This window comes from Dermacentor albipictus, chromosome 6 (assembly GCF_038994185.2).
Source record: "Dermacentor albipictus isolate Rhodes 1998 colony chromosome 6, USDA_Dalb.pri_finalv2, whole genome shotgun sequence".
In the NCBI taxonomy this organism is placed as follows: Eukaryota; Metazoa; Arthropoda; class Arachnida; order Ixodida; family Ixodidae; genus Dermacentor; species Dermacentor albipictus.
Genome location: NC_091826.1, coordinates 73876228 through 73896523, shown reverse-complemented (window position 1 = coordinate 73896523; position 20296 = coordinate 73876228). Strand labels below are relative to the sequence as shown.

The 20296-nt window shown below is 47.3% G+C and overlaps 1 protein-coding gene across 1 annotated transcript; it reads left to right on the top strand.

Moving 5' to 3' along the window:
• The first annotated feature begins 126 nt into the window (after window positions 1–126).
• Taf5 (TATA-box binding protein associated factor 5) lies at window positions 127–18708 on the top strand. Its single transcript, XM_070540851.1, has 2 exons — window positions 127–1759; window positions 17753–18708. The coding sequence occupies exons 1-2, from the start codon at window positions 166–168 to the stop codon at window positions 18280–18282; spliced, it is 2124 nt and encodes a 707-aa protein (XP_070396952.1). The 5' UTR covers window positions 127–165; the 3' UTR covers window positions 18283–18708.
• Window positions 18709–20296: the final 1588 nt, after the last annotated feature.

The window sequence follows — 20296 nt, the reverse complement described above, 5'->3', positions numbered from 1 at the left end:
TTCAGCGGTTTTAAGAGTTTCTTATGTGATGAAATTTTCTAAGTAAAAATATTCAGTACTATATTGTTGTGATAGCAGTGGTCAAACATTGACAATTAAGATTTTAAGGCATGCGCACTTTCGTATCCCTGCGGCCGCCGGCAGCGCCCGTCGGCGTCGCGCAAAATGGCGGAGCCATCGGCCGACGGTTCAGTAGTCGTCGCGCTCAACAACGGTGACGCGACACCTGCACCGGTGACACCGACGTCGGCAGCACCCACGACGACGAGCACGACGACAGACTCCGTCCAGAATGACAAGGAGGATGATGAGGATCCGCTCAGTGGCCTGGACAAGAGCTCTCTGCTGGCCGTGCTCAAGTTCCTCAAAAAGAACAAGCTCCAGGAGACCGAGCTGATCCTACGCAAAGAGGCAAAGCTCCTCAACGACGGACTCCTGCAAGACGACGCGGCGCAGACGACCACTTCTTCCGCGTCTGACGTGAGTAGCGTCCTCTCAACGTACAAGAGCGAGGGTGATCCCGACATCTACGAGGACAGCTACACGAGTTTCAAGCGGTTCATAGAGTCGTCGCTCGACTCGTACCGGCACGAGTTGGCGATGGTCCTGTATCCGGCTTTCGTGCACATGTATCTGGAGCTGGTATACAATGAGCACGAGCAGCAGGCGGTAAAGTTCATGGAGCGGTTCGGTCCCGAGCAGGAGGAGTACTACCAGGAGGACGTTAAGAGGCTCGCATGTCTGACCAAGAAGGATCACATGAAGGGTAACGAGTTCATGGACAACTTCAGGTCGGGCCAGTTCACTGTGCGCATGTCGCGCGACACGTACAACTTCCTCAAGCGCTACCTGCAGGACAAGAAGAACACGGTGCTGCAGAACATCGTGCAGGAGCACCTCTACCTCGACGTGTACGAAGGGATCGCGCGCGCCAAGGCGCAGCTGGACGCGACGGCGGGCGCCTTCCTGGGCGAGGCGGCGAGGCAGGCGAACAAAGTCAAGGTGTACTACGGCCTGCTCAAGGAGCCCGAGCTGACCATCCCGCTGGACGAGGACGACGACGGCGGCGACGGTGACGACAAGCCGAAGAAGAAGAAGCCCAAGAAGGACACGCTGCTCTCTAAGAAGGCGCGCAACGACCCGAATGCGCCGCCAAACAGCCGGATCCCGCTTCCTGAGCTGCGCGACGCCGACAAGATGGACAAGGTGACCGCCATGAAGGAGGCCCTCAAGCGGGTTCGGCTGGGTCCCGAGAGCCTGCCGTCCATCTGCTTCTACACCTTCCTCAACTCGTACCGGGGCGTGACGGTGGCCGAGGTGTCCGAGGACAGCACGTTGCTGGCCGCCGGCTTCGGCGACTCGTCCATCCGCGTGTGGACCCTGACCCCGAACAAGCTGAAGGGGATGAAGTCGGCGCACGAGCTCGAGACCATCGACAAGGACGCCGAGGACGTCCTCTACCGTATGATGGACGATCGCAGCGGCGTAGACGTGCGCATCCTGCTGGGACACAGCGGACCAGTGACGTCGGTGAGCTTCAGCCCGGATCACACATACCTGCTGTCCTCGTCGGAGGACGCCACCATTCGACTGTGGAGCCTGTTGACGTGGACTAACGTGGTCTGCTATAGGGGCCACTGCTTCCCCATCTGGGATGTGAGGTTCAGCCCGCACGGCTTCTACTTTGCCTCGTGTGGCCACGACCGGACGGCGCGCCTCTGGTCCACGGACTCCTACCAGCCGCTGCGAGTTTTCACAGGTCTGTTGTGTGTGACTCTCCAGTGTGCGCCTTAGTGCGTGTCACATGGTATTGCCATGCCACTGCTGCTTGACGCATGTTGTCGGGTTTGAGGCCTCTGTGTCTTGCGCACTGTGGCGGTTTCTCATCTTCTGATGAGGCTATGGTGAAACACAGCCTTTTTTTTTTCTGCACTGGCACGTCTGCATTGGTGTTGGTTCTGCAAATTTCGATGCATCTTGAGTGGCGCACCGTGCGATGGTGCAGTCAGCATTTGGACACAGAAAAGGCACATTCTTATCATTTTAATAGTGTTAAATTTTGCACTGTTCCCCAACCAAGCACAAACATAGATGTTGAGCAAGTATATTCTCTAGGGTAATCACTACCCATACAGCTAACCTTTTCTACACTTCACGTGCTTAAACAGTATGGACCTGACTGCCATTGACATGATGCGCCTTATTGAAAAAAGTCTGGCTTTTTTGAGCTGAATCAATAACACATAAATAACGTCACGGGCGGCGATCCTGTGGTCTGTGCTTGGACTATGACGGCGACGACGGTTTGGCTATCTTGTGTGCACACACTAGCCCTACCATTGCTGCAGCGTTGTGCACCTTGCCTTCTAAATATACCATTTGTATGTAGATTCTCCCAGTACTTTGGTGGAAGTGCGGGGTAAGCTTGCATTACAACACTGGGAACTGAATCTTTGCAGCAGACGGCACGTTGCTGCCACTACGACTGACCAAGTGACCGAGTGTAAACAAGGCCCGTCACTGGCCGTAAGAGCTTGTCCGGTACACCAGTTAACGCAGGCAGACTTGGCGTTTTACCGGAGAGGTGCAGGCGTAAATGTGAGCAGCCGGAGTGGTGCAGCCACTGGGGGGGGGGGGGGGGGGGGGGGCAGTGCTCAACCTGACAAACACGGAGCTAATATTGTAGTAACCAAGTGTATTTTGTTTGTTTGTTTTCGCTGTAGGTCTAAATTTTCACAGAGGTGAAATTGTGCCACGATTCACCACTGCCGAAAATTTACATCAGCAGTGAAGTAGAACATACTTGGCTGATGCAATGTTAGCTCTGTGTTTGTGTGTTTCAGCTCTGCCCCACGAGATAATGGGTACCTGTCAAGCCGCTCATGTTTATGCTTCCTGCCAATCATATAAAACACCCAGTCCACCTTTGTTTACCGGAACGCCGGACAAGCTAAAGCTATCTATTCTCTTGCACCCTCATGATCCTGGGACATACAGTGGAACATGCGGCATGGGCGTCGATGAGGGGCTGGCTATGTATGCGCATGTCAGCAACAATAAGTGGGACCCGATGATAATGCTTGCGAATGTCGTCTTATATTTGCGGGACACTGCTCGACACTTGTTCGAGATGCATGAGAAAGATTTGACAAGTGGGAACGTCTGTAAGCAGAAATTACACTGTTGCTTTGGGAAACCTATCGAACGACTACTAGCAGCCAAGAAAGAACTGGCAATTTGTGCGCAGATGTCCACAGAGCCGTACATCTCCTATATTCAGAACATGTTGGCCCTGAAAATTCAGAAAAGTTGACAAGGACATGCCTTAAGCAGACAAAGTCGGACACGTACTGAAAGGCATAGCCGATGATGCCTTCAATCTGCTACTGTGTAAGAGTTACTCTACTGTGGAGTCTGTCATCGCAGAATGTCGTTTTAAGCAGGCAAAAAGTCATCATATCACTCACTGCTTTTAGTGATTTATGAATACGGCTGCCACACCCTCGTGCAAAGGTTTATCCATGTTACGTCATACGCCAGCTTCAGAAAACGTCACCAGGATCGTCGGTCGAGAACTTGAGGCCATGTCACCTGTTACTCCTCATGACAGTATGCAATACAACAACCTGGCTACTATTGCACTAATTCAGGCCGTGGTTTGCCAAGAGGTCGCGAATATGAACATTTTACCCGACTCATAGTGGTAATGCTGCTCCCAATGGTCTCCCCAGTCATCGCTGCTGCTACACCAAACGCGACTTTTATGCCACATTCTCAAAATCCAGCCGAACAGCGCACGCCTGATGACCTGCCCATCTGCTTCGCATGCTCTAGGATTGGACACATCGCCCACCATTGCCACAGCCACTGGCTCACATGACACTGACCAAGCCTTTACAGTGAGTGGCACCTGGAACGTGCACCATATGCTCCGTGCTCTGTTCTCAGGCCTCAAGTGCTGAACCTCCTCCTAGGGAAAACCGGACCAGCTGCTCACCATCGCCTGCTAACTTCAACCTCGCCGCTCTCCGTCTCCCTTCGACCGCCTCTCGGAAAACTAGGCAGTGCAGTCCCCCGAGGTGACGCTGCATTTACAACTCGACCTGAAAATCCTCAGATTCCCTCATAATCCCTCATACATGATGCAACCTTCTTGAAGTTCTGGCTGATGGTGTGGCAGTTACTGCTCTTGATAATACCGGAATGCAAATGTCTGTAATGAGCTCGAACTTCCACTGCCGCTTCCAGAAAGTCCTGATGCCCACGGCTTCGCCTACCGTTTCAGCAGCCGAAAGGGGTACACCTGTCGTGATTGGAATGCGCACTGCACGCGTCACTATTTCCGGTAACCAAACATCCGTTCTCTTTGCTGTCCTAGAGCAGTGCCTCTATGACCTCATCCTTGGAATTTGCTTTCTGTCCACACACGCTGCACTTATCGACTGCTCTGCAGGACTTCTCCAGCTAGAACTCCCTTCGTGCTCCGACAATGTCACTGCCGGCACACCCCGCCTATGTTACGCCCAGTTTCTTTGACTGCTACCGCATGCTGCAGTATACATCCGGCTTCCACCCCTACCAGATGACAACTACATTGCCTTCCCTATTCCTTAAATCGCCATGAAACGCAACGTTGCGCTCCCCTATATGGTGGTGCCTGTTAGAAACAACTGAACTTCTTTTCCTATCCTCAAGTTTGGTTTCTTGACGCCAGTTTTTCCATGTGGCATATCACTCGTGCATCTGATCCTATTGGCTGACCACATGGTTTCTGCCCTGACTACAGAACCTCCACCGGATTTTTCACTGTTGTCATCACAGTCGGGTTTGTCCTGCGACCACTTCACACCTATGATATAAGGAGACCTCGCTCCAGCACTGGCAGCTGCCCTTCGCCGCATGCTGGTTTCCTACCAGGATATCTTTGACTTTGGCAATCATTCTCTGGGCCAGACCTCCGTCGTCACCCATCGCATTCATGCTGGCGATGCGAGTCCCATTCACTGACGCCCTCTCTGTGTGTCAGCTTCAAAGCATGCTGTCATAAAGCAAGAAGTGGATAAAATGCTTGGCAAAGGCATAATTGAGCCCTCGTGCAGTCCTTGGGCCTCGCCCATTGTACTTGTGAAAAAAAAAGGACAATAGCTGGGGATTCTGTGTAGACTACTGCCATCTCAACCAGATTACCAAGAAAGATGTGTATTCTCTCCCTCATATTGGTGATGCGGTCAACTGCTTGCACTGTGCCAAATATTTTTCTTCAATTGCCTGTGCTCAGGACACTGGCAAATCGCTGCCTTCGTGATTCCTGATAGCCTCTGTCAAATTGAAGTGATGCCTTTTGGCCTATGTAATGCTCCTGCTACTTTCAAGCGCATGATGCACTCTCTTCTTCGATGCGTCAAGTGGTCCATATGACTTTGCTACCTTGATGATGATATTGTTTTTTCGACTACTTTTGAAGAACATCTCACTCGCCTGTCCACCGTGCTTGATGCTTTTCGCCGTGCTCGCCTTCAGCTTATCTCATCGAAATGTCTCTTTGGGCCCTGTTAAATCTGCATACTTGTCCACCTTATTGACGCTGCAGGCATGCAGCCAGACCCTGACAGAGTATGCAATTTAGTTAGTCAATTCCCTACTCCGCGATCGGCCAAGGACGGCCGCAGTTTCCTTCACCTATGCTCATACTTCCGTCATTTTGTCCAGAACTTCATGGAAGTAGCCTGCCCTCTCACTGGCCTACTCAAGAAGGACGTCATTTTCACTTGGTGTCATGAACAAGTGGACGCCTTTTCATCGCTCGTTGCCATCCTAATGAACCCACTTGTTCTAGCACATTCCGACCCGTCAGCCAGCACAGACGTTTGTATCGATGCCAGCGGCCACAGTGTAGGCACTCTCCTCGCACAACAGCAACACGGCCTACAATGCGTCATCGCCTGTGCTAGCCGCCTCCTGTCACCGTTGGAGCAAAACTACTCCATCACACAAGTGCTTAGCTCTCGTCTGGACCATCGCAAAATTCGGACCATACCTTGTAGGGGTTGGGGTACGGGACTCCGGGATGAAAACCACAAACTTGGGAGGGATTTATTCTACATTATGTACAGGGAGGTGAGCGACAAGTATCAGTCGTACAGACATTACGGGCCGGCAGCAACTCGGACGCTGCGGCCCGCGGCAAGAAGTTCGAGAGAGGTGAATCCGGGAATCAGGGAATGTCCCAGAATGCTCAGGTCTCTCTGGAAGGCTTCTTATAAACCCTTCGAGCACTGTAAGTCCCGTCATGTTTGACCAATGGGAGAGTCCGCTCCGATGACGCCACTTTCAGCCAATGGTAGGCGCCCGTGTCGCGGTGTCGCACCTGGCGGCTCTCTGCGGTCTTGCCTCGCAGACTGGCAATCCACTTCTTCTAGGCTGGAGAAGGAGGGGGGGCGCTCATGCTTCATTGCACAAGGGCCCACCTGCACCCGGTGGCTCGGCTCCGCAGCGGTAGCAGATGCCTTCTTCAAAGCCGAAGGGGGACGATTGAGCTCCATTGTACGAGGCCCCCTTCTAATCCCGGCGACGCACGAACTTGTTGGCACGTGAACTTGTTGCCTTAAACTTGTTTGCTCGGCCGCTTCTCTGGAATGCACTTTCCTGCTTCTGCATTCCTCAATTAGCTGTGCTGCCATCCGATGTGGTCTGGGGAACTCGAAGTAATCGCAGGAAACAGCTCCATATCTAACAGCTCGTCCTCGCCCCGGTTGTTCTGAATGGCCGGTGAACTCAATTCGCTGGCCATGAGGAACGCTGAAAGAAGCTGCAGGGTACTGGGGTCGAGCCTCGTTTGACAACCCTCGGGATCCTGGACCCTGGAGAACATACGTCAAACAAACCAAACAACACAGCGCTGCACCACGCGTAAGCGCAGGCTCTTCACCCCTGACTCGCCAGGCTATTACTGAGTCAAAATCAACCCTGATCTTTTAGTTCCCCAATTTTGACAACAGTTCCAACCACCCTTCCAAACAGCTATCCATTTCTCCTCGATTGCCGACAAGACCAGAGTACTATTGTTGTTGCAAAACAAAAGGGTCGTTGACGATGCAAACAACAAATGAAAACAGCCGAACATAACTTAAGTGGCCTAACTACACGAACAGCATGTTTCCAATCTATCGCAGTGGCGTACTTATCGCACGTAATGGTGCCACTGAACAATCTGGTCAACCTCACAAGTACGTAATCACAAGCGCGCTAGCCTTGTGGTCACTATTCAGAACGCATACTTGTGTCATAGGCAAACTCTTCATTACGCTTACTCACGTTTCTTCCTTTAGTCCCTCTAGGACACGTGACTTAACGAACAATTAAACTTGCGGGACCTACACACTCCGCAGAACCCTTAAAATGATGCGTCTCTTAATAACTCGTTCCACGCATACTTATCAGAGAAGTCAGAATACGGCTGCCCTAACACACACTAGCAACCCAGTCATAAAATCTGCTTCCTTCCGTCCACACAGGACATGCGCTAATGGAACTAAGAACGCTTCTCAGTGCAAATCATGCACTCACTGAAAATCTACGCGCTTAACCTTACAAAATTCAAAAACACTTAAAAAGAAAGAAGGTTAAATAACACACGCGCTTTACCATAGGCCTCTGAACGATAACCTTGACCCTTGGTTACTCAAACACACACAAAAAAAAACCTATCTACTTATTAATGAGCATCTCGCGAGACTACATGTTTACACAAACGCGTCTTTCAAATCTCGGAGCTTTCGAACGAAAACACAAACAAAGCTCATACGTTTACATATTGAAAGAAATCCTAGTCTCAATTCGCGAAAAACTTTCCGATGCTCAAAAATAAAACAAAACACTTCATTTCTACGGAAGGGCTCCTGGCCTCCCTTTCCAAACGCTTAGGTCTGACTCATACTTTGAGTCGTACCCTGGGTGGGCGTGGTCTGAAAGCTACTCTGGCTGCCGGGGAACAACAAAAGGACTGACTAACTATCAGCTCCCCCAAGACGTTACGCTCTCCTGCCAATTTGCGTCCTCGCGCCCCGCTTTCAACACAAACTCGATTGACCGCGTCGCTACTCCCCACCTGGTCTCGTCCTGCCACCTTGCGTTTCTTCGAACTGCACGCTGAGCTGTGAAAAGAACTACGGAACGACGAGGAGCTTAACAGCCTCGTGCCCTTTGTCCGCGTCCGTGCAGAACATGCTTCGCGGTCCGCCTTGGACCGGTGGTTTGAACATTTTGGGTGCGTCAACATCGTCAATGACGACCGCACCTTTCTTCTCCTCGCGCCCTGCCCATTTGGGTTTCTCGCCATCTTTGGCGGCGCTACATAAGTTACCGCATTCCTATCTTTAGGGCGCTTCTTCCTGCGGCGCTTTCTCTTGGCATTCCCTTTCATGTCGCCTTCTCGTGCCTCGTGCTGGCCGGTACACGTTTCGTCGGCCCGGATCAGTCTCTTACCCGCACAGTCTGAGTGAATTACATTTAAATCAACTCTCACTTTGCCTCGACTGGCGGACAGCCCAACCGACTCTGGAACAATGCAGCAGGCTTTACTCGAGTTAGACAACTCGCACTCTTGCGAACTGCCCTCTACTACATTGCCCAGCTCACGCTGTGCATCGGCACACAGCCCGTCGGTATCGATCGCTGTCTCACACGCACAGTCCGAATGATTAATCACTGAATCATCCCTATCTAGGCTATCTAGACTGGCGGAGAGCCGCACCGATCCCTGAACAATGCAGTTGTTCTCTCGTGAGCTACGGAGCTCGCCACCCCGAGAACTATTCTCAACTGCATCGTCCAGCTCGCACTTCATTTCTGCACGCACATCTGGCTCTACATGGGTGCTCGCGTCTGTCGGGTCAGCCGTACCCTTTTCTCCGCTAGCAACCTCGCTAACATTACCAGCGACGCACACGCTCGGTAACTGTGCCAATTTGTTCGCAGCTGGCCTAGCTGTCTCCACAGTCATCTGTTGGCACAGCACCTCGTCGCTCTCACTACGGCCTTTAACGGCCTCTGTTCCCACTAAGGCATCGTTAGCAGCTAGCCTTTTCCCTTCACTTAAGAATCTGCAGCCAATCTCACAGGCACTACTCTTTTCGTCGGCTTCTGGCGAAAATCTGCTACATGCTTCCTCATTCTTTCGCTCTGTACTACCTACAGAATTCTCAGACAGCCGTTGTCTCTGTGCCATTAACTGATCACAATACTGTATCTCTTTGATCAGTGCTGCCTTCTCTCTCTCATACTTTTCCTCTCGCTCACGTTCGCGTTCATTCTCACGTCCGTGACGCTCACACCTAAGAGTAAGTTCTTGAAGCTCATGCTTCCGTTCATTCTCGCGTTCTTCACGCTGACGCTCACTCCTAAGCTCACGACGCTCTCGCAAACGTACACGACGCACACGCTCCCGTGGCTCCTGTATCACTTCCCAAGCAAGCTCAATGCTTTTGTCATCATTGCCACTATCATTAATCGCCTTTATGATAGCTGGCGTTTCCATCCGTTCGTCCGCCTCAACTCCCAAATCGTCGCACACCAACAACAAATCTAACCTCGTCAACCTTCTAAGATCCATGGCAGCTGCCCCGACAGGTGGTTAAAACTGTTTTCCTTAATTAATTTGTGCAAACACACAATGCAACAAACTCCCGATTCCCAGAACTATCAAAATTGAACACACAACCTTTGAGTCTGGCGAATCATAAGGAAAAAAAACCACGCGCTCACTTACGGTTGCAGCACCCTGCCATCCGGTTCGTTTGTCCGCTGTTCCCGGTTCCTTCCGGACTCCCTGGGTCGAAGGCTCGCTCCTTCTTCGATACTCCCAGTCTCTTCGGACCTCTTTCGACGAAGGCTCTCTCTTCTTCGCTCTTCCCGGTTCCTTAGGATCTCTCTCGACGAAGGTTTATCCGTAGCGCTGCCACCAGCTGATGCATTCGGAGGCGATCCTACCGCTGCCAACCAGATGTAGGGGTTGGGGTACGGGACTCCGCGGATGAAAACCACAAACTTGGGAGGGATTTATTCTACATTATGTACAGGGAGGTGAGCGACAAGTATCAGTCGTACAGACATTACGGGCCGGCAGCAACTCGGACGCTGCGGCCCGCGGCAAGAAGTTCGAGAGAGGTGAATCCGGGAATCAGGGAATGTCCCAGAATGCTCAGGTCTCTCTGGAAGGCTTCTTATAAACCCTTCGAGCACTGTAAGTCCCGTCATGTTTGACCAATGGGAGAGTCCACTCCGATGACGCCACTTTCAGCCAATGGTAGGCGCCCGTGTCGCGGTGTCGCACCTGGCGGCTCTCTGCGGTCTTGCCTCGCAGACTGGCAATCCACTTCTTCTAGGCTGGAGAAGGAGGGGGGGCGCTCATGCTTCATTGCACAAGGGCCCACCTGCACCCGGTGGCTCGGCTCCGCAGCGGTAGCAGATGCCTTCTTCAAAGCCGAAGGGGGACGATTGAGCTCCATTGTACGAGGCCCCCTTCTAATCCCGGCGACGCACGAACTTGTTGGCACGTGAACTTGTTGCCTTAAACTTGTTTGCTCGGCCGCTTCTCTGGAATGCACTTTCCTGCTTCTGCATTCCTCAATTAGCTGTGCTGCCATCCGATGTGGTCTGGGGAACTCGAAGTAATCGCAGGAAACAGCTCCATATCTAACAACCTGTATGGCAGGGACTTCTCAGTTATTACAGACCACCATGTACTTTGCTGGCTTTCCTCACTCAAGGAACCCGCTGGTCACCTTGGCCGTTGGCCACGCTTGCAAGAGTATACCTTTCTTGTATATAAATATATATTAAGTGTGTGTGTATATTCCGGTTGTCCCATGTAACTTGGGCCAAGAATTTCAAAATGAAAGGTGCGTCGGAAGTGAATTGAACCAATTGGATACTCTTCGCAACAGCCTGTGGTAACGTGGGCAATTTTTTTTGTTATCCCCATAACTCGCTAAAGTTTAATAAACCAACTTTTTCATTATTGGCTGAGGACTCCAAGTACGATACGCAAATTTGTAGAGCACCTTCAGAAACCACCAATCGAGTTGTTTCCTTTACGATACGTCTTGTGTAGTCCTTTTTTGCTGGTTGCAGTGAAAGCCCACAAAATATTAAAAAAGCCACGTGACGGAGCCCTTGCGCAGTGGTATCATGCTGCTCTCAAGTGTAGGTTCAGTGAACAAGGTCGGCTCCCTTGGGTGACGTCGCAAATGCATGCTCCTGGCTGAGCGATGCTGAGGAGATAAAGAACGCACTGCCGTTTCCCTATCACCAGTCACGATGCAGCTGACGTTCACCAAACGCACGCTTGAGAGCAGCATGATATCACTGCGCAAGTGCTCCGTAATGTGCCTTTTTTCATATTTTGCGGGAAGAAAAACAACCGGAAAGAAGGACTACCTGGAAAAAGAGGACTATGTGAGACCTACAGGAAACAACTCGATCGGTGGTTTCTGAAGGTGCTCTACAGATGTGCATATCATACTTAGGGTCCTCAGCCAATCATTAAGAAGTTGGGTTATTAAAATTAATTAATGAGTGAGTTTTGGGGAAAACAAGAAATTGCCTGAGTTACTATAGGCCAATGCGAATCGTATACATTCAGTTCAATTTGCTTCCGACGCACCTTTAGCTTTTAAAATCTTGGCTTAAGTTACGTGTGTGCGTGTGCGCATGTGTGTGTGTGTGTGTCAGAAGCCAACAAACAAAGACATCAAGGACTTGTCCTTGGTTCTTTGTTGGCTTATGATATGAGTAATAAAATCAGGCGCCTTGGTTCTCAATCTCTCTCTCTCTCTATGTGTATATATGTATATATGTATAGCACGTATAATGCGATGATGTGGGTTCGTATCTCACCTGTGGCCAGTTGATTTTCATCCACTATTATTCCATTTATCATTTCGTTAATTAAGGATGGGTTAGTTATAGTAACCAGGCATAAGTACCTCAGAAATGGGGTAGGAAAATGGTGCCGTGGTAGCTCAATGGGTAAGAGCATCACATGCATAATGCGAAGATGTGGGCTCGTATCCCACTTGCAGCAAGTTGTTTTTTTATCCACTTTCATTGCCATTGAGTTATCATTTCATTAATTCAATTAAGAACAAGTAATTTCCCTATGCTGTCCTTGTTATTGTTCGTTGGCTTTCTATGATCTAATATATATATAAATTTAAAATAAACTTCAATGTTACAGAAACATTAAGTGTGGTTGGGTGTTCATAACGAAATGCAACAGCTAAGTGTCAGACAGCATTTCACACACTTCAGCACACATGACCAGCTAAAATGACTGGCAGTGGCCGCACACTCTCAGGTTGTTCCTTTGGATATCTTAGTGCTGTTTCTGGTCATTCTTCTATGCACAAGCCCTTGATATTTTAGCCGAAGTCATGTGCCATGATCGGTGACATTGCAGGCAGTGTATCTGACGGAGAGGTATTTGTGCGTTTGACCTGACTGGAAGTGAGGCTCCCTTGAATTACAGGGTACCACAGGCTTCTGTTTAAAGTTTTAGCTGTTTTCGTGCCGTGCAGCCATTTCATACTTAGCAGACACGATTGACACCATGTTATTTATGCATCTACACACTGTGCTTGTGTCTTTGCGATGCTCAAACTTGGTGAGTGGCCCTTTAATGTGTAAGAACAGTGCTGACTGCTTTGTAGGCACTGTGATTTGAGAACAGCGAACCAATAGAAAAGTTATTACTTATAAGGAAACACAGGAAGAAAAGAACCTGCTACTCAACAAGAAATTGGCATTGCACTAGCCATGCCGACCTCTCCAACTCTCATTTTAACATGCTTGGCACATATTAATAGAAGTTCAATCAGGAGTGTACCAAAGATGGTGGCAATCTTTTCTGCATGCAGTCGATTTCATTTGATAGTGAAATTGCGGTGGCTTGCCGTTGTCACAAAATTGCACCTGTCTTCACATGTCGGGACTTCTGAAAAGTAATTATTGTCAGCCAAAATTGCCAGTTCTTTTTGCAGCAATCTACTATTAAAATGGCAGATGGCCAGCGAGTCCAGCCAGTGCGCGCATTTCACTCAAGAAAGTTCCAATTATTTTATGCCCCAAAATTTTACTAGAGCAGATATTTGGGCTGGTCGGTTATTTATGAACATCTAGTAACAGCACAAAAACCATGGACATAGCATACAAGAGCACTGTGTAGGTCTTTTCTGTATTACAGTCTTCATTCTATGGGCTGTGATTAGAGCATTATGCTGAACTTAACAGGGGAATGATAGGTGGCATGCCAGGGAATGGCTTTAGAAAGTGCACAAAAGCATGGGAATTAATGCCATATCTGCTTTTGAGCATATCTCAAATGGCAACAGCATCGGAAATGCTTTGGTATACATAGATGCTGTTCCAGATCATGGTTGTAAGACAAATTACGGTTGTGCATAGATGAGTGCCATACATTTAGGTAATTATTTCACTTTGCTTTATTGCGCTTCTTTTTTTTGTGTGTATTGTGAGGTTGGCCAGCTGCTGAAATGTATTAATTAGCATCAATAGACTTCAGGTGATAACAGAAGAACAAGCACACTTTATTCATGCTATAGTGTACGAATAGTATGTGCTTTCCACATTAAGACCTTCTTTCATGCATTTAACCCTTTAATCCCCGATCCAGAGCTGTACTCATCATGGTAGGTTATACCGATATCACCAATGACGAGTCACCCTAGTTCAGCTTGATGTTGTACTGCTCCCACTGCCAAAGGTCGATAGTTGGCTTTGGTTTCAATTCGCAACACTTGAGGGCAGTACAAGTCTGGAAAAGTGAAGTAATAAGAATAAAGTATTCTCAGAATCAGAATTCAGCATAGGAAAAATTGTGACAAAAAAAAGAAAGCTTGAGAAATTGGTTACATTATGTAGGGCTTCATATGGGAGTTAAAGGGTTAAGCGTGTAATAAGCGCATCATAAACTTGGCATGTTATGTCTGTATTTATGCTGCCATCGTCTTGTCTTTGTCATGAAAGGCATGCATTAGTGTTGCTTGACAAACCCACAGCAACAGTATTTTGAAGAATGAGAACTGCATAGGGTCTATAATTTTTGAACCTTGTGTACTCATTGGGAACGGTCAGATGATGGGAAGCCACTTCGTTACCAATAATACTGTATAGACACATGCAAAGGCCAGAACAATTTTGATGACGCGCGGCCCTTACATGGGACCGAACCTTTTGGTCAAACTGATATGGTGACTTGTACAGATCCTGGATGTACCACTGCATTAGAGGTCAACGCGTAGCTCTCGCCATGTGGCAGCGGCACACAAAAGTACGCAGTGCACGAAAATTCGCTGATGTGCACACATGGCACTGGGGCACCAAACGCGATTGCTTCTCTGTTGGAATTATTTTTTCAAATTTTGGCCTGCCAAGTTGGAAGTGTGGCCCTTACAGCGGTGCGGCTCTTGTGCGAGTGTATGTGGTATACTGCTTTCAGGTAGCATCAAGTCTTTTATGCCTGAGAGAGAATACATTGCCGTAAAACTATAGACTCTATAGTTGCCACCACAAATCAATTAAAATAGACATATTGACAGATTATTTGCTAATGAAGATTTTTTTTTTCTTCGAGAAAGATTAAGCTACATATATGACTATAATGAAACTGATCAAATGTGAACTAGCATGTTACATGTGATTTTTTGATATCGAGCTGTATTGTACAGTGCTGGCTGGCACATGCATCCTGCTTGTCTGGAAATCTTGCATGAGTTTTCTACGGAGTTGATGTTTCTTGATGTGCATTGGTAGGAGAGTCGTTTGGTGGGGCTCTCTTATTAGTCCTTTGTTGCCAATTTTCATCAGTTGCTTTGAGGAGGCACTGTTAAGTGCTAATAGCTGTTTGTGAATGGGATGAACAGGTGTGGTTAGTGTATCATTTACGAGTGTTTGGTCACTAGTTGAATTATCAGACCTTGCAGGCCCTCTCAAACTGTTTCAATGGGCTCGTATGTTAAGGGCACTCTGCATTGCACTTTGTAGATGTGCTCATATTTGCTTAAGATCAGTTGCTAACCTTGTATAAATACAGATTTCAACATACAACAGCAGGGGAATTTCACTATACAAACTAACATAATGCTTCTGTTTACTCACACTTTGGAAATTTCCTATCGACCATTTCACTCCCCTTTGGCAAGAACTACTTCTGTTGATGCTAAGCATGCATCACATGCAAATGCATAAAGCTCCAGCACCATTAATGCCTTACGTGTCGCTGCCTATTTCACCAAGTTGTACCACTGCCTACCATGGTTACAATAACTCAAGTGTAATGAGACCAAAGAAAAAGCTTTAGCACCAGCACCATTTATGCCTACTTGTCGCTGCCTGTTTCAACAAGTCATACTACTGCCTACCATGGTTACAATAACTCGTGTAGTGAGACCACAGAAAAGGATTTAACATGGCACAGGGCACGGAAAAAACGCTGAGGTTGGGAGTGCTGACTAACGACCAAATGGTTTATTTCTGGAAGTGCCATTGAGAGCATGTACAATAAATGGTCAGCATGATAATTGATTTCTTTGGTCTCTGGGAGACAGGCGATGGGGAGAGTAGCTGATGCATGCGTTCCCATCCGTCAATTTATTAAAAGCTCCAAATATCTCACAGGCATGCTGTTTAAAGGGCTTTCATATTTCAGTTCTCAGAGATAGGAACTGCGGCCGTGCCTGTGACAATGGGTGGCAAGATAACTGTAGGGGGTCCTTTTAGTGAAGCAGCATGTTTACATGACAGTTCATTGCTACACCTTCACATTTTACCATGTAGCACCAACTGACTTTTGTCTGGCAGTTGCAGTGTCGATGGTGTCCTGCATCATGGTTTTATGTCTGGTTTTTACCAAGGTTTGTCAAACAGGCCCATTTGAGCATACTGCTCAAGTCTAAGGAAAATTTAATCTATCAGCAGAAGTAGCAGTTTCAGCAGTAAAATCGACCATTAAGACTTCAAATTAATGCTGAAAGAGATGAAGTTTCATCCTTCCCACAGTTATGGAACAGGCATAACCCATTATGGCCGCGTTTGTTCATTGTTCCTGAGCACTCATTTCTTTTTTTGATCTGTCCTTTGCGTACTCGCCTCTGCCATGCAGATGCTAAATAACTTGTGGCAAAGTGCCCCAAAAAGGGCTATGGATTGTAGTTCAAGTTTTGTCTTACAAGGAAAGAAAGGAACTGTTGTTTGTAAACAGCTTACATTCTCTGTGAGGTTCAGAGATTTGACCAATATGCAAGAAAATACTGAGCACTAGAGGCACAGTTAGCATCGCTACAGTGCTTTGTTGTGAGGTTTCCTTGTTGAAACATTCGATTTCTTGTACATACAAAAGTTTTTAAAGCCTAATGTAGTGCAAGACATGTGGGCTGATTAGAAGCATCAGTGGCAAGCTCCGAGTTTAACTGAAGCTCTGGGTTTCTTACTGGGTTCTGATTTAGCATAACTGTTTTAGTGCTGTACATAATTGCCAGTTTCTTTGAGAATGAGTAGAAATTATGTCATCTTGAGTGATGCGACACAGAAAGGACAAGAGTTTCTTAGTTATATGGCAGGCACCTTGTGTTGGAACATGGCTAATACCCGTTTGCCCTCACTTGTGCATTAAAGCCAATGCTTTAACAGCAAAAGCCAAATAGCAAAACAGCAAGCCAAACAGCAAAAAATGACACCACCAATCTCTTCTGCGAGAAATTTTTTAGAATTGCCACAGACAATGCACGATTCCAACTATCCTGGATAGAGGAGGCATGTATGGCCCCTCAAACGCATGATTGGACTAATCGCCACTCTATGCCGCCGCTTATGCAAAATTATACCATAATCATTCGGTTGGTGAAGCCATTAATACCTCTTTTCTCAGTGCAGTGCCGTATCTAGTGCATAACCTTTGAGCACAGCATTATGCCATCTTTAGCCATAAATGTATTGTCCACCTGTAGCCTGTGTCAGGTCAAGAATGCAGCAACAAGTGCATCTCAAGTGTGATGCAAACGCATGCTCCAGTGAACTGCCTAATTCCCTCCTTCTTCGTTATCAGAATCACCATCAGTTTATTCGTATCAGTTATGAGACAAGAATTACAAGAAATGTATGCACAGAAGGAGAGAGGTCCAATAGTTGGAAACTGAATGAGGACCTATTTATTGGCACACTTATCCATTGCTTTGCTCAGGTCCTACGGTGTTGTGGACCTTCCAGTATAAAACAGTATCCCTATTTGTAAAAGGACTAGCCCTATTTTTTGTGATGCACCTTTTAAGCTGTGCACTGGGAAGTCCTCTGGGTGCTAGATGAGGTTCATTGCCAGATCATGCTCTTGGTTCATTGGTGTCTTCAATTTAGGCTCAGTATTTTCCCGTCTTGGAAATTCTCGGCAGCACAACGCTGGACAGTGTGTTAAGATTGCTACGCTGTCTGCACAATGGTTGTAAACACCACATGCCAGAAGTTTCAAGCATTGAATGTGAGCTATTTAGCATGAAACCATTGTTGTGTGCAGTGCGAACAAAAAAATAAGCACGAGAGAAGGGATGAAAACAGGTGGGTGCTACACGCAGCTTTGCTGTTAAAGAACTGAAATGACCCATCTTTCTGTCTAGCAAATTTGTGAACAGGTCAATCAAATGCCAAGGCCACTGACGCATGTTCTTTATTTTTTTGCTCCACACAGGGCACGTGTCCGACGTGGACTGCATCCAGTTCCACCACAACAGCAACTACGTTGCAACAGGCTCCAGTGACCGGACGGTGAGATTGTGGGACGTGCTGACCGGTAGTTGCGTGCGCTACATGACCGGGCACAAGGGGCGCATCTACTGCCTTCAGTTCAGCAACGACGGCCGGTTTCTTGCATCCGGGGGTGCCGACTGCAAGATTCTCATGTGGGACATTGCTCATGGCCACCTGCTCGCCGAGCTGTCCGGCCACACGGACACAATCTACTGCCTCTGCTTCAGTCGGGACACAGCGATTCTTGCCTCTGGGGGCATCGACAACTGCATCAAGCTGTGGGACTTTGCGCGGCTGATAGATGAGATAGATCTCGAAGATCTCAACATTTCCCATGCGCCGACGGTGCGGACAAACTGTGATGGGCTGCTCTTAGGCTCGTATCCGACCAAGGCGACGTCCATCTTGGCCCTGCATTTCACGAGGAGAAACCTCTTGCTAGCGGCCGGCATGTACCAGAGTGGTTCCTGAAATTGGGAGGGCATATTTTTTTAAAATCTGATGTGTTGTCACTTTAGTGCATTGGGCATATTTGCAAGCAACTCATCTGTCGCAATCTTATACATATGTATATAAGCTCATGTATCATCACTTTCTAGGGCAAATAAATGTATATGGCTGTATCTAAAGCTCTACCAAGCACATCATCTGTGTTTTTCTTGTTTTTTATACAAACTGCAGCCATGGGGAACTAACTGCACTAACTTAATGTTTTGCTACGAATTTTGGGATGGAGTCAAAGACCCGCTATTTTGGAGGAGTGGTACACCACAAAATGCGGGATATCTCTGCGTACAATGATCATGCAAATGTGTTCATCTGTATGGCATGAATGTGAATAATGTTTTGTATGTAAATAAAGCTAATCATCTGAAATAAAGTCAGTCACAAGCCCACCGTGTTGATGCATCAGGTTTTCCCCAAACTACACCTTCACCTGTAATGCCTGTGGGTGTTCTCAGTAAAATCTTGCAAAATTGTACCCAACCCTTTATGCTCAATCCATGACAAGGAAGAATACCAGTTGAATAGTCATGTCACACTACTGTATACCTGGCAAGCCTCTCGAATTATTCGTAAGGTTTATTAATTTGGGATGGTTTGATAACCTTTAAAATATTGTGTCAAGCTTTATGAAAAGGTAATAATCTTTGTGAATAAGATTCACTCGTTAGCCTCCAAAGTTCTTGTTGGAAATTTTTATGGTGGAAGCACACCAGAGGAATACTTGCTATGAGCAAGTTTCCTAAAGCAGGCGAAATCGACAGCGTTGAATTTGCAGGTGAAGTCACTTTGATCTAAAAACGGTGTGTTGCGTGTCAGTCTCTGCTGTTCTAAGCTTGGTGCTGCCTGTGCTCTGCATCTAAATGTAAACAATTGTTATTGAAGTGCATATGTATGCCTCAAAAGCGGTGTGCTCAGAGCAAGGTTAAAGAAAAACTCGATGCAACTATTCCCCTCCCTTCTCGGTGTCATGTCCAGGAATCCTACGAGTGTTTAGGTTCTCAGGTCGGCAGGTATGCTACTGCATCTTGACGACAGCATGCGTTCACCTAAAGCAATGCTAAAGGGAAACACTGAATTAGTTTCAACTCGTTAATATGTTTACAAAACGTTGTTTGGCAAAAAGGTTGGATGCTACTGTAGAAGTCTGAATTTGCACACTTTTGAAAATATTGTGTTGAAACATCAGCACCTGTAACGCCATCAATGCCTGTATGTGAAGTCATAGATTTCAATGTATTTGCTCACACTAGGGCTAATGTAGGGCAGCAAATGTTTTCAAAATTTACTAGTGTAATTTGTTGGCTCTTTGATGATTCTGAACTAGCCATTCTTTAATGACAAATATTTAACTAGACCCAAGTAGGCGCTGTCAAAATCTGTGACGGCATTGCTGGTGCAGGAACTTCAGGCTGACATCAACTGCCGTCTATCAATTTCATGCATTTTCTGTTTTTGTAAGCATTCTCTCACAGTAACAGCAGCCAAACTGCTATCATAAAAACAATATTTACTAATGCTGCTTAACTTAGCTTGTGTTTTTAGTGTCCTTAGTGCTATAGCTGCAAAGGTAAGGGAAGCGATTAGCATGCATAACTGTACTTCTTACTCAAAGCACGTTCAGTACATTCTTCATTGGGCGCACAATATTTTATGAATGTAGCAGCACCAACTTGATTTGGGCAAGTTGGGTCATCTTGAGCAAAACTTGATGTAGGGTGGCGAAAATCTTCAAGTGCAGCTCTGACGTCATTTACGAGATACCTTTACATTATGGACATGTGTGCGTTGGACAAACCGGGCAATGTTTTAATGATGGAGCTAGGCATAAGATGTAATAACGTAAAAAACAGGTAGAGTAGCCATTTAGCTGCGCATTGCAACAGATGCCCATGTACCTCACTGTTCAGTGGCACCAGCTTTCTGAAGCACATAAAGAGCAAAAAAGGAAGAAATTGTAAAAGCTTAATACATTACCAAA